General features: G+C 36.7%; 1 protein-coding gene across 1 annotated transcript in view; it reads right to left on the bottom strand.

The window, feature by feature from the left end:
- The window catches only part of LOC105156501 (L10-interacting MYB domain-containing protein-like), a 28,758-nt gene extending 16,242 nt beyond the window's left edge, over window positions 1–12,516 (bottom strand). The window contains exons 1-2 of the mRNA XM_020693181.2: window positions 12,157–12,516; window positions 11,891–12,065 (exon numbers count right to left, since the gene is read on the bottom strand). Of these exons, the coding sequence (XP_020548840.2) occupies window positions 11,891–12,065; window positions 12,157–12,516 (535 nt within the window). The remainder of the gene's footprint in view (window positions 1–11,890; window positions 12,066–12,156) is intronic.
- Window positions 12,517–14,872: the final 2,356 nt, after the last annotated feature.

Below are 14,872 nucleotides of genomic sequence, written 5' to 3'. Positions count from 1 at the left end.
ATAGGAGTGATTAACTGTGAAACTAAAAAAATTGAAAGGGATGTAATTACAATATGACAAACTTTAGAAAATTTTGTAACTACTCCCGATGGAAATTTAAAGCAAAATGCACATATACCGAATAGAGAATGCAACAAGCAACACATTACTCCTAGAAGTTAGCACACAAACCATAATGTTGGAAGAAGGTAGATTGAAATGGTGCACGGATTGATTATATAGGCAAAGTTATAAATTGGAAGGTTGCATGGGAATTATACTAAAAAATAGGGACATACTAGTAAAATTTGATGCAAAATACATCATTAGAAAAACAACTTTGCTGTAAATTTCTTGGACAATTCATTGCTTCCTTCCACATGCAATTGACATTTGATTTGATGTGTATTTAATTTATATAAAATTATAATTTTTGTAATAATGAATATCATTTTTTATATATTTTAATACAAACAACATTTGCCTTATTAGTTATTTGCATTTATATAAAATTAAAATTTTTGTAATAATCAATATCATTTTTACATTTATATATTTTAATACAAACAACATTTGCCTTATTTTTTATATTTTTGCACCGTATTGATTATATATAAAAAGTGATGTATATTTAATAAAAATTGATGCAAAATACTTCATTAATGAGTTAACCACTCTGCTGCAAATTTCTTGGAGAACTCATTGCTTCCTTCCACATGCAATTGACATTTGATTTGATGTGTATTTAATTTATATAAAATTATAATTTTTGTAATAATGAATATCATTTTTACATTTATATATTTAAGGGGAAATGACAGATTTAGTCCCATAGGATAAGGTAGATCTCACTTTCGGTCCCTTGCTTTTTGGGGCCAACAGTTTTAGTCCATTAATTTTATGAAATTAACACATTTAGTCCCATTTCATCTCGAAACTGTAAAAGTACACCCAGCTTGCAAGAATGGTATCAGAGCCTAGGTTTATTGAAGAAATATATGATCATATTACATTTTGATATTATCCACTAATGGAGGAGACTTTTCAAGAAAATATGGAACCGAACGAAAGTTCGAGTTACTGTGAAAACAGAAAATATTTCCAGACTCTGGAAATACAAAGAAGAGAATTTCTCAGGGAAATTCTTGACAAATGTGACCATGGTCCCAAGAGGATTGACCCGAAGCTTCTCACGCCAGAAGAAAAACAAGAATGGCTGAGAAATTTCGAAGTTCGACAAGTACTACCAGGAAATGCAGTGAGACGTCTACACTCCACTGAAGTCCATGGTAGAATCCCAGCCAGGAGAAACGGAACGGGTAAATTCCTTCATAATTTCAGTTCAAAAAATTATGACTGATTGGAAAGAACTCGAGCCAGATACATCAAAGATCTCCCAAGATCTGAGGGAGATACAAAAGACGGTTCAAGACTATGGACATAGGTTATTACATATACCTATGAAAATAGAATCTTTGAGCCAAAAGCTGGACGAGATACTTAAAATCCTTCCGGATCTACACAAGGGCCTTACAGATCTGAGGATAGAAATTACAGATCTAAAGAAAAATCAGAGAGAGAGCCCTGAAACATCTAGATCCAGACAGGAGCGAATCAGGGACGCCCTCGGAACAGTACCCCTTCTACACCAGAAAGGGAAGGCCACGGAGATTCCAAAACCAAAGTCAAGAGAAGATCTGATCATTGCATCTATAAGATCTATAAAATAATGGAGGTAACAAGAGCAGATCTTTCAGATCTACAAGAACTGGCGGAATCCTTTTCCCAACTCGGGATCGTGGATTTAGTCAATATCCAAACAAATGAGCTCACTCCAGCACTACCACCGCTGGAAGGAAGTATATGTTCTAATGATCCTCCACAGGATCAACCGATGAGGGAGAGTGCGGATTTCCACACTAATGCCACACCAACATTTGTGGGAACCAGATTAAAGGAAAATCCAGGAAGAAATCCAAAAAGGGTGCCAGAGAATACACCTTGGGCAAGGACCATGCTCCAGCCCTTACATCCATACGGCGCTATACTAAATCTGGATATTATCGATTTCCGAAATATCGAGAAATTGATAGACGAATGGGTTGCAGCAATCAAGATAGCAGCAACTACCCTGGAGCTCGATAAAGAAAATTTCATAAAACTTGTAGAGTTGAGCTTGGAGGGATCTGTAAAAATCGGATGGGATAATACCCCAGAAGATACCAAAGCAAGCATCCTTGCCGGAGATTCGAAAGGCGCGATAGCTGACCGGCTAGGAAGGCTTATCAAGATACACTTCATCGGAGATGGATATTTCGAAGGAAGCAGGGCAGAAAAAGCTAGGGAATATGCACAAGCTCTTTTCAGCCTCGAATTAAGAAGTATTTGCGCAGTAGATAAATACATCTATTGGTTCCGCAAGTATTTCTTCCAAAGTGGAGTAGCAACAGAAGTGGCAGCTCCAATGTTCTTCGCAAAAATATGCAGTCCATGGAGGGAAATGTTGATTCAATCATACAAAGTACCTGAAGGACAACTAGATTCAGTGGCACGAAGAATGTCTTTCCTTAAAGACAAGTTAAAGGATTGGTGTTATCAAGCATCCATCCAGAAGAACATGAAAAGACTAAGAGGTAAAATCAAACGAACCCCTCTCTGTTGTGATAACAATGATTTTCCAACTATTATAGGAGAATCAAGTGAGCCAAAGAAAAGGAAGAAGCAGAATAATGACTCCTACACTAGGAGCTCCAGAAGAACTTTTTCCCGACGAAGATCATGGTGGTCCAAATCCAAAGCCAGAACATACAAATCTGGACAAAGAACGGGACCAACAAGGGTTTCATCCCAAGGATCTAGACGAACAGATGCAAGATCCACCGGAAGAACCCCTACAAGAAGAACTTTCAGACGAGCCCATACCCGAGCCAATGAAAGTTTTAAAGATTGCAATTGCTGGACTTGCGGAGCAAAAGGACATATATCTCCCGATTGTCCGCAAAAACGTGGTGAATTAAGAAAATTTGAAGCCACGAATGACATCCTAGATGCAGTTTACTATGGTGACTTGGTACCCATCTACCAATTCGAAGATCTTCCTTCAGACGAAAGCGTCTATGAGGAGGAAATAGAGACTGATTCAGATGGATCTTCAACCGAGTCAGAATAACTACAACGAAGGAGATAGGCTTCAAACATCCGAAAGCCTATCAGGATTCTTTTCCAGAATGACGGTGTCAAACAAAACCATGGAAAGAATCATGCGGCAAGATTCCAACCTCAGCCCATATGATGGATTTAGGATTGGAGGAATTGGGAAAGTCCTGAACCAGATAGGACTAAACCAAAGGAAGCATCACATAATCTACAAAGTAAGTTTAGGTGAGTTTGCTATACCTATGGAACTTACTGGTAATGTGATGGAAATGCAGTTAATTCCTAAAGAAGAAATTCTTGAAGAATTGAGTAAGCTTAGAGAAGAAGTAGCCATTACTATGAAATGGATCCACATAGGAACTATTGAAGTAGTAATAAAAGCAACTTTTAAGGAAGGAATTGATTCAGAAATACATTTATCAATAATGGATAGAAGAATCAATAACTTAAGAGATGGTTGTCTTGGAACAATGATAGGTAACTTGTATGCAGGAAAACTGATGTTTGACATTCATCCTAGGATTGCATACAACCTAGCAGACCAAGATTTTAGTAGAGTCTTAACCCTTCATCAAGATTTTAAAAGAAAAGATCTAATGAGAGAAGGAAATAGACCGTATTCTATAACTTATAGAATTGCATATGCACTTTCCAATACGCATCATTCAGACTTATTTCTTAGGAAAGAGTATATTGAGATTCCTAGAATTTTCAAGGAGTTCGCCAAAGTCATGACACCAGACCCTATTAGAATACCTAGAATAGGTGGTGTTGATATTATTATAAAAGATCACCCAGTCTTAGATCGAACACTTAACTCTAGGACTGAGTTTAATAGTCGAATGTCCTTTTCGGAAGATAGGATTATAGGCTACAAAGGAAAGGAGAAAGAGTTACTAAAAGCTTTAACTCCTCAAGAGATTAGGGTTGATAACGTAAAACTTAGATGCCCTGAAGGATGGAAAGAAATACAAGTTATATTCGACATCACTAAGAAAGAAAACCTTTTTCCTTGTGATGACTTATATCATTTGCAGCAACCTGTTGTTGGAAAATATGAGGGCATGCTAGAAATAGCGGGTCATGAAATTTTAGTTGCAGGTGTTGCAGGAAGAGAAAATGGGAATATGACTTTGGGGTTAAGTTTCCTCGAAGATCATAAACCATGGGGAAGAAAAGGTAATGGAATGGAATTCAGTCTTGATGGTGTCACCATAAAGATTGAATGACGAGTCCCTTTTCTATATACATATCTGTTGGTATATTGTATGATCAATATAAGACGGAGTATTTTGCAGCTTATATTGATTCAGGATCAGGTATTTGCACTGCAAAACCTGGAGTTTTCCCTAGGGAAGCAAGGGAAACCTTACCCGTCATTGCAGGAAGGGATTTTTCACAAAAAATCCTGATACTCAATAAGGGAATACGAGAAGCCAAGATCCTGATTGGAGGAGCATTCGGATCACCCTGGTTCAGGGTAAAAACACCTCCTATCTACTTTCATGATACAGGGGCCGATATCTTGTTAGGTAACAATTTTATTCAAACATTTGCAAGATATATGCAGGATAATCAAAAGAATCTGTTGATCTTTACTACTAACTGTGGTAGTGAGATACAGGTGTTGCGAAGAGAAAAGGCATTTAATAGGATAATGCCAATAAATTTTCGCAGCAAACGTGGTGATTTTGATGCCAAATTAACTCATCCAAAAATGCAGGATAAAAGAAAATTTGGTAAGGTCCTTTTGTCTTTCAGGCAACAGGGACTCATAGACAGCGATAGCTTCTATAAGGAATCCGAGGAGGAAATCCTGAACCTTAAAGAAGCACTATTGGGAATGAAAGCACTCGACATTAGTGAAGAGAGCAGACTTTCTCTTGAGAATGTCAAGAGGCTTATCCAGAGGAACTTCAGCGAAAATCCTCTGGCTTGGTGGGATAGGAACAAGATCGAAGCTACTCTGAAGGTCAAAGAAGAATGCAAATACGAGTATGTTAGATACAAACCTATCCAGATGAACATGAAAGATAAGAAGGATATGCAGATGATAATCAAAGAGCATATCAGTCTTGGACTCATCGAGCCTGGAATATCTACCTATAGTAGCCCTGGATTTTTGGTAAGAAACCATGGTGAGATCAAGAGAGGTAAACCCAGGTTGGTAATTAACTATCAAGGCATTAATAAAATTTTAGAGTTTGATGGTTATTACATTCCTAGTAGAGAACACTTAATTGATTGCATTAAAGGAGCAAAAGTGTTTTCTAAATTCGATTGCAAATCTGGTTTCTATCAGATTAAAATGGAGAACGAATCAAAGAAATTTACTGCATTCTCCACACCACAAGGACAATATATCTGGAATGTGCTTCCAATGGGTTTAGCAAATGCACCCCAGATATTTCAAAGAAAAATGGATAATCTTTTTAAAGATTACTTCGAATTCATGTTTGTCTATATTGACGACATATTGATTGCATCTAAAAATATGAAAGAACATATTAGACATCTTGAAATATTTTCTGATGCATGCTATAGGGAAGGTTTAGTACTTTCTGAAAAGAAAGCTACTATTGCAGTCAATAAGATTGAATTTTTAGGAATCCTTATTGACGAAACAGGAATTGAGTTGCAGGACCATATTGTGGAAAAAATTCGCAATTTTCCAGATGTACTCAAAGATAAGAAGCAATTGCAAAGCTTCTTGGGAGTCGTTAATTTTGCAGGAATCTTCATTAAGGATCTTGCAAGATACAGAAAGGATTTCCGACCACTTCTAAAAGAAACGGAGAGTTCAAAGTGGAAATGGGAAGAAATCCACACCGAAAGGGTTCGTGAGCTGAAACAAGTTTGCAGTAACCTTCCAAAACTTGCTATACCGCAAGACAGGGACGAATTGGTAGTCTACACAGATGCCAATGATTACAGATGGGCAGCAGTGCTCATGAAGAAAACAACTACAGGGGAAGAACCCTGTAGATATACCGGAGGGTTGTTCTCAGAACAACAAGCCAAAGTTTGGCACATAAATGAGAAAGAATTCTTTGCGGTTTGGAAGGCTTTCAAAAAATGGCCTTTATTTTTACTTGCAAAAGAATTTACTTTAAAAGTTGATAATACTAATGTCAAAGCTTTCTTAAAAAATAAATTAGAATCAAAAATAGAGAAAGCTCGTATTATCAGATGGCAAGCAGAATGCCAATATTATTGTTATAATATTGTCGTTATAAAATCTCATGAGAATGTTCTTGCAGATTTCCTAACAAGAGATGGAGGCATCTGAAGCAAACTCCATCATGCTGAGACTCAGGCATCTCCGGGAAAACCTCGAGGAGCTTGACAGAAAGTTCGGACAGCTAGCAGTTAATGCTCAGGTTGCCGGACAAATCCAAAGAGCTGATCTAGACACGGTCCAGGTCGCAATAAGGAGTTCCTTATTAGCATCCACTTCGCTATGGAACGACTTACGAGAACCAATTCGAAAGGCATCACCTTCGGGGATGACTCGCGAGTTGAGGGAGCATGACCCAAAACATGCCTTTAGAGTACAAGGCTCTACACCTGTAGCGTCGGATTCAAGTACCGATTGCACAAGGCCATCACCAGACTCTGGTGAAACGGCAACAATTGAGTCTCAGGAAGTGCAAACTCCTGTTGATTCAAGTCAACCCAGCACCTCAGGGGTTAAAGAGGGAGAGATTAGCCTTAGGCCAATGACAGGCACCTCTAAGGCTAATACTAATGAAGTAATATCTTCTTCTGCTTGGCAGGATTATCAGCGTATGTGGGAAAAATTAATTTCCCGCAAAGGAGTCAATCCAGGCAAGACCATTATAGAAACGACTGGAAAATATAACAGAGTCTGGATGTTAGAAGGGTCTAAACCAGAAGATGTCAGAGAATGGTATGATTTTGGAGCCCTTGCTTCAGTTCATACTATGTCACCGAGTTTTCCGGAACTCTCGAAACTTCCGGAGTGGATTAGTGGGGCGGTCTTTGATTCATGGCAAAACAACCCCCACTTGAAAAGAGGCGATGTTCTGGAGATAAAATTTGTTTCAGTAGCTCCAGAAACTGCAGGAAAAGGGTCTCATCCAGCATTCCATTTCATGAAGCTGCAGAGGCCAGATATGGTAGCTTTCAACAAAATCAAAGCTGCCTCAGGAGAGGCTCCCTTGGTATCAGCCATTAGCGAAGATAGTATCTCTACCAGGAGAGCTTGGGGACTATGGGTCTGTCTCACAGAGATGGACAAAGTTAAGTATCCATTCAAGATTTTCTCAAGCAAAGTGAATGGATCATTCCTGTTAAATTCTATGACAGGAAAAAGCACGGATTTTGCTGAAAGCCTATTCGAAAAGAAGAGGATGTTAATCTGGGAAAATAAGCTGCCGGCAACCGAAACCACAAGGATGAAGACGTGCAATATGTTGCATGTTGGGCAATGGCATAACCATTTGTGCCCTTGCTGCGAGAAACAAGAAAAGCCCCTGTTCGGGACAAAGATTCGGGTCACGAAAAATAAACCTGAACCGGACCAAGATAAAGGAAAGAGAAAAATTTTTACCAAGAGAAGTAAAAGTTAAACGATGTAAAAAATCGAGAGGATAAGACTGTCGGCAGAAAAAGCCAATAGACAGCCAAGCAGCCAACTGGAGATCATGTGACCGACAAACCATTATGACAGACAGCTGGAAATCACAAGGCGATGACGAACGCAATGACGTCATCATAAAAACAAGTTTGGAGTCCGTATTTGAAGTCCGCGGACGCCTATAAAAAAAGATGCAAGGAAGCAGAAGGGGATCATCAGAAAACTTCTCCTACTCTTCAAAAGCATTAGAATTCTGAGTCATTTTTCTGTAATATTTCAAATTTTCAGTCTATGGGGGTTTCCCCAACAAGTCAAGTCCTCTACACCATGAGAGGCTAAATAGTTGTTTCCTCCATCGGAGGCATAATATCTATGTAATATTTCCTATATTTCTTCAATAAAAGATAGGCTTTTGTTCAACTTGTTATCCAAAATTCTATTAAGACCCTGTATTGGAATCCCTTTCACGCCCTAAGGTAGGAAACGAAATAGGGCTGTGCTGTTTTGTTACTGAAGGAGCCACTTTCCTGCGAACCATCTGCTGCGGTAGTGTGGTTGGAAGAAGTCCGTAAAATCGAGGACGTGGAGTACCCGGAAACAAAGCGGTCAAAACAAGGTATGAATTTATGGGGTTTTAATTTATTTCGGAAGCATGTTGGGCCTATTCCTAAGCATGAAGGGTAAATACAAATTACAAAAGAAAGGTGATTATAGGATCAACAGTGTTAAATTTTGGAAACCAGGGGACCATAACTGTCGACCATAAAAAGCGTGGGACTAGAAGTGATAATGGCCTTATCTAACGGGACCAAAAATGCAATTTTGCCTATATTTAAATACAAACAACATTTGTCTTATTAGTTATTTGCATTTATATAAAATTAAAATTTTCGTAATAATCAATATCATTTTTACATTTATATATTTTAATACAAACAACATTTGCCTTATTTTTCATATTTTTGCACCGTATTGATTATATATAAAAAGTGATGAGTTAACCAATTTGCTGCAAATTTCTTGGACAACTCATTGCTTCCTTCCACAAGTAAAGTCATTTGACATTTGATTTGATGTCTATTAAAATTTATATAAAATTAATGTTTTATAATAATGCAACTCATTTTTGGATTAAATATATTTTAATACAAACAATACGTTATATTTTTATACCGTATTAATTATATATAAAAAGTGATCTATATTAAATTAAATATCATAATTAAAATTGGGTCAATTTCAATAAAAAATTTCGATACATATTAAAAATATCGAACTAAAATATCGAATTTGTATTCCTTAATTAATTTTAGCGATTTTTTTCATTTTGATATCGGGATATCGATAGTATAATAAAACATTTGAGCTGTAAATCCAACACACAAAATACTAGAAATATATTTTCTTAATAAAACTACTTTAATTTGGTCAATTTTAAGCGATCGCAAATACAATAATTCAATCAATATTGTCGTTACCAGTCCCTTGATCATTCCACAAATTGCCGGCCATTGCATCACGGAATGCCGCTTGCGTATCAATATCTTCTTGCGATTGTTGAGGCAAACGACGAAACTGATCGTTTGCTTCATTGTCAGGATTGTCAAACTCTCCTCGTTCCCCACGTTAAAAAAATTGGTCATCTATGCCAAATTTTCGTATGAAGTTGTGGATCACACAGCATGCGATGACAAGATCTCGTTGAAGATCTAAGTTGTATGGCGGCATAGGTCCTTTCAGAATTGGGAATCTGTTCTTTAGCACACCAAACGCCCGCTCAATGACATTATGCAACTGTGAGTGACGCTGGTTAAATAATTCTTCTGGTGAATGGGCTTGCTGGTTGTTACCTCTAAAGGAGTTGATATGATAACGATCTTGACGGTACGGCGCCAAGAATCCAGGAAAATTGGGATAAGTGGAATCCACTAAGTAATATTTACCTGAAATAACAAAATATGTTTATCATCAATAAAGACTGTCAAATTAGCGGTTCCACAAGCACTACTGTAAATGTAATACCATTTGGTGGCCAAGGAAAATTCTGATCATTATTTAGGCAGTCCATGAAGACACGGGCATCATTTGCGCTACCCTCCTATCCAGCCATGACATACGTGAACATCAAGTCAAAATCACAAACAGCCATAACATTTTGTGATATATCACCGTGACGTGAATGGTATGCATTTTGCATGGACACACCGGAACACTTACTGCTATAAGTGTTCCGTTAATTGCGCCAACACAATCCTAATAATAAATAATTTGAAATGTTATCAGAAGGAAAATGCTGTATATATTACCTTAAAATAATTTTGGTGAAAAATAAATAATTTTGGGGAAAAATAAATAATTTCAGTGAAAAAATGAATGCAGTATATATTACCTTAAAATATGGAAAGAAGTGTGTATTGTTAAGGATTCTGGGATGAATATGATTGAAATTTGGAGGACAAATTAGTTCCGGTGCAAGATGATTCAGAGCTCGCGAAACCCTTTTCATGTGCCTGGAGATGGTCTCCAAAGAGTGTTGGAACCGCTCGCAGCTCGTTTCTCTGGCACTCGCTTAAACCAACGGTTTGTAAGAAAATGGCGACTGATTCCATGAAGAGACACGCGTCCGTTGTGAGTCTGTTAAAACACCTTTCCCTTTTAGGAACAGGCATAAATTCTGGAATGTTTCTTTGTTCATACGTAACATATTGTAGATTCGATCGGGGTGCCCGGACAGAAGCTTGCTCAGCCAATCAGAGCCTTGCAGAATTGAATTATATTGTGGTTGTTTCGTCTTCAAAATTGAAGTGCTTAACAATTCATGGATTAACCTGAGGTTGTTTTCCTAATCCGAGGACATATCAGAAGAACTATTAGACGACTGTTGCCGCTTGATTCATCCATCTATCTATTTCTGCTCAAATTGCTTGGTGATATATTTGTAATCTAATGCAAGTATGCATTAGACACAAGCCAGAGTACTCTTTTATACTTGGTCAATTGTGTATCCACCCCCATTATTTGACAAGAAAGGGGGTTAGTGACAAAATGACAACAAAGTGGGTTGGTGACAAAATTTGAAAGGACGGGGGTTTGGTGAAATTTTTGCAATTACATCTATTGTAGGAAAATGAGGTGAGTAAAGTGAATAATTAATTCAATTGTTTTTAATATAATAATTGTAACGTAAAATTGTCATTCTCATTAAATTATAAGCAAACGAGGTGTGTAAAATGAGTAAAAAATATTTTTATTTATATATAGGATTTCTGGTCAAAATTGTCAAGACTTACTACTTCATTATTTTAGATTGTTTTAGTAATAATATTTTCAAAAATTACTTGGACAATTTTAATTGGAAAGATTTTAAAATCATTCTACTCTAATTTTAATTTGTAGTTTATTGGATAGTAATAATATGTTTTCATTTTTTTATGTAAAATTATTTTTAAAAAAATTAAATTCAAACACTTCTATTCAATTATAGTCAATTTTCGAAAAGTAGATGAGTAAAAGGCTTCTAACTAATCTGATGTATGAGCAGGGATAAAGAACATGAATATTTTTTATAAATACAAAATGCTGGAAAAGAAGTGACTGTAAATTTTTTTTAGCCAGCTAAATATATTTAATATTAATTTTAGTTCAATAATTATACCTATTTTTTTTTAAATCTTGCAGCTGACAAAATTAATGACGTCAGTAAAATGATGAATTACCATGAACAACATACATGTAATATTTAAAATGATGTAAAGAAAAACAACTACAGCTAACATCATGCAAGTATATAAAAAAATTCATGCAGCCCCTATAAAAATAAAAAAAATTGTTCACTTTCTCAATGTTTCAACCCAAGCACGCTTGTCCTCATCACACATCAGAAGAAACATTTGACGCCTCACCTTCAACACAACTGATCTTGCGCTGCAAAGAATAAATCCCGCGGTAGTCCCTCCATTTTAGACAGCGCAGCCATGCAGTCTTCAATATTATCGTTGGAAATATTTGCCAGCCTCCGAGTTTTGGCTTCACTGCAAGCGGTTATGGCATCAATGCTTTTATCAATTTGCTTCAACCGATCACTTTGCCCCCCTTTTCACTGCACGCCTCTTGTTGCTGTTGGAATTTTCTCGGGCCCGGATGAGAGTGGATTACCAGTATCCATTGCAGGATAGCTTACATCAACTTCATCATTGTCATTGTTGGAGACAGGAGGCATGGCAGAGGAACGGGCATTGCTACCGGTGGCCAGAGAAGATGAGAACATCTCAGTACATAAATCGAAATGAGGAAGACCCTTCTTTTTCAAGCCAGACTCTCTCGGATTAACCTGCATAATCAGTCACACTTTAATTAATTGACGTATGTCAAGAAATGATGAATATATGTATCAAATAACAGGAGAAATGTAATACAATTACCGCGATCCATTCAGCCCAACGATCCTCAGAGGCAGTCACGGTGCACGTTGTTGGGTCCCAACCAAAACCAGTCCGTTTGTATACCAAATCGTAAAACTTACGCCAAAGCATTCGAAGCCTGTTAGCCTTACCTTTAAGCTGCGCAACTGTGTATTGTGTTTTATTACGTTGGGACAATTCAATCCCGATCCCACGCCAAATTTGCTCACTAAATATTGATGAGAGAAGGTGTCCTTTCTTGTAATGCTCATACATTAATTCAATGAGCAGAGACACCTGTGGCATATCCCACCAAGCATCGTCAACCCGTGACTTTGGCTCCGAAGACGTATTACATGCCTCCTTCCCCTTTCGACTCATCTACCATGTTAAAGTCACAACGTATGTTAAAATATCTAAAGTATTAATCATAACTCATAATTTCATATTTGTAAGTATAAAAAATATCTGAGAACTATTTGTAATTTACTCTAATTATTCATTATTATAAATATTTGTAATTATTTTATTTATTATTGGCAGTAAGTACACGATCTAATTATTATTGTATTATTTCATTAGCATATAACTTATGTATCTTTAATTTTGTTTATCCTTAATGAGTTAATTTTGATGTTTACTATTTGTTGAGACGAGAATGATTCTATAAAACTGTGGAATTGTTATTCAAACACATCAAGTTAAGAGACAACATGATAATCGTGACATTAGAATGAGATGCAATTTTTTTTTAGAATAATTACACCGTTGTTTTTAAAAATTCAATCTAATTACACATAAACTTCATATAATTTGAGAATATATATCACGCCTAGTCTGGCGCAACAATTACATGATTGATTATCAAATAATTGATTCTGAAAGAACTGATTCAGAACAATTAATTTTAGCAAAAGTGATGAAGGTGTTTGGATTCAAATTTTATAATTGATTATAAAACTGTAAATTGTAAGCTAAATTCCAAAACTAACATCCTTCTTATGTCAAGAATTCTACCAAGTTTGAATTAAAACATAAAGTTAGTGAAGTATTAAAAATCAATGAAGTGAATGATTTTCATGAAAATAAAATTATAGTTAAGATGAGCTTCATTAAGTGATGAGCAGGTCGAAAATGTCTATTTCAGAGAACAATTAAACTGTTATCTAAATGTGATTTTGGTATAACTAAATTCAAAAAATAATCACGACAAAAGGGGCGAAATGGTATAACAAATTGCATTTATTTACCAAAAAAAAATTACAAGTCTGCTTAATCGCAGGGCCAAACAGGCACTAATCTGCTACATCAAGTTTGGGCTTCAGCTTCTTCACTACTTGCAGTGAAGAAGAATTCCTATCAGCTTCTTCACTACTTCAGATTCATATTTGTGTTTCCTACACTGAAGAAAACAAGAGAAACAGACGAACCTCGGTACAGAGCTCACCTTAGTTCGAGTGCGCGCTTTCTCTTCCGGCAAATGACTTCGTTGTTCGAACCACACGACTCGACGGTCGTAAAAAAAGGATGGATCTGTGGTTGAGATTTAGGGGAAGAGGAAGGAGGAGGAGAGCTAGTTTTGTTTGAAAATTCCATTGAAAGGAATGGTTGAGAGAGAAAAGCAATTTTAATTGATGGGAAAGAAGCAAATAGTGGTTGACAAAAAAAGACAACTATGACAAGCTTATTTGACCTATTGAATTTGAAATTGAGAATTGAATTGGGAATGCATTCTCACTAAAAAAGGACAAAACAAACAAATTCCCACATTTTCAAACAGTGAAAAGTGGAAAAAATCCCATTGAAAACACAACCAAACCAGCCCTTAGATTTTAATGAGACTATCTGAATTTATGAACGTGGCACTTAATTCAATCTTTTTTATATTTACATTGTACTATATAAATGAAAAATTAATAGATATCAGATGTGTAAAAAGCAATTTATTTTAGGGATAGCAAAGGGGCGAATTTATAACAGGTTTGGATGGACACATCGATCCTTCCCGGACTCGAGACCGTCCCATTAGAAAACCCATCGGGCTGGGTCAAACTCGATAGGCCCCATTCCAACATATTTTTTTTTAAAAAAAAAAAGATAAAGAAAAGAAAGAGGAAAGACAGAAAGGCGAGCAGGGGGCCGAGAACGGCGACGACAAGGTGAATAGCAGAGTGGAGAATGGTGACAATGAGGAGAGAGAAGGAGGAGAGCGGCGACGGCGAGGTTAGCGAGGGAGGAGAGCAGCAACGGTGAGGGCACTGCGAGGGAGGAGATCAGTGACGGTGAGCGACAACAACAATGATTAAATAAATCTAAAAGAAGACAACAAAGTAGAAGAGAGGAAGAATAGAGAGAGAGAGTGAGAGAAGAGAGATGGTGGTGACTGGTGAAGGGGAAAGAACAAACACTAGGGCAAAAGAATGAAAATAAAATATAAACATATATATCCATTCAATCTAATATATGGGGCGGGTCCTCACGGACTCGAGAATTGCCTTGAACCCTAGCGGGTCTTATTTATTAGGACCTGCTACCCACCCCGAATTTATTTTGTGGACCCTAACCCGCCCCATTATTGACGGGATCGGGGCAGATTTTTCTATGTCCGGGTTAAATTGCCATCCCTAATTTATCCATGTGTTCTGAAAAAAAATCATAAAAATCCCCCTTTAGTAAATAAATTAGTTAAAAAACCTATAAAAAAAATAATTAAGTTTATTCTTTTTACTAATTTATT

This window comes from Sesamum indicum, linkage group LG1, assembly GCF_026168435.1.
Source record: "Sesamum indicum cultivar Baizhima isolate 11 linkage group LG1, ASM2616843v1, whole genome shotgun sequence".
NCBI lineage: Eukaryota > Viridiplantae > Streptophyta > Magnoliopsida > Lamiales > Pedaliaceae > Sesamum > Sesamum indicum.
The sequence above is the reverse complement of the archived record's forward strand: the minus strand, read 5'-3'. Positions and strand labels throughout refer to the sequence as shown.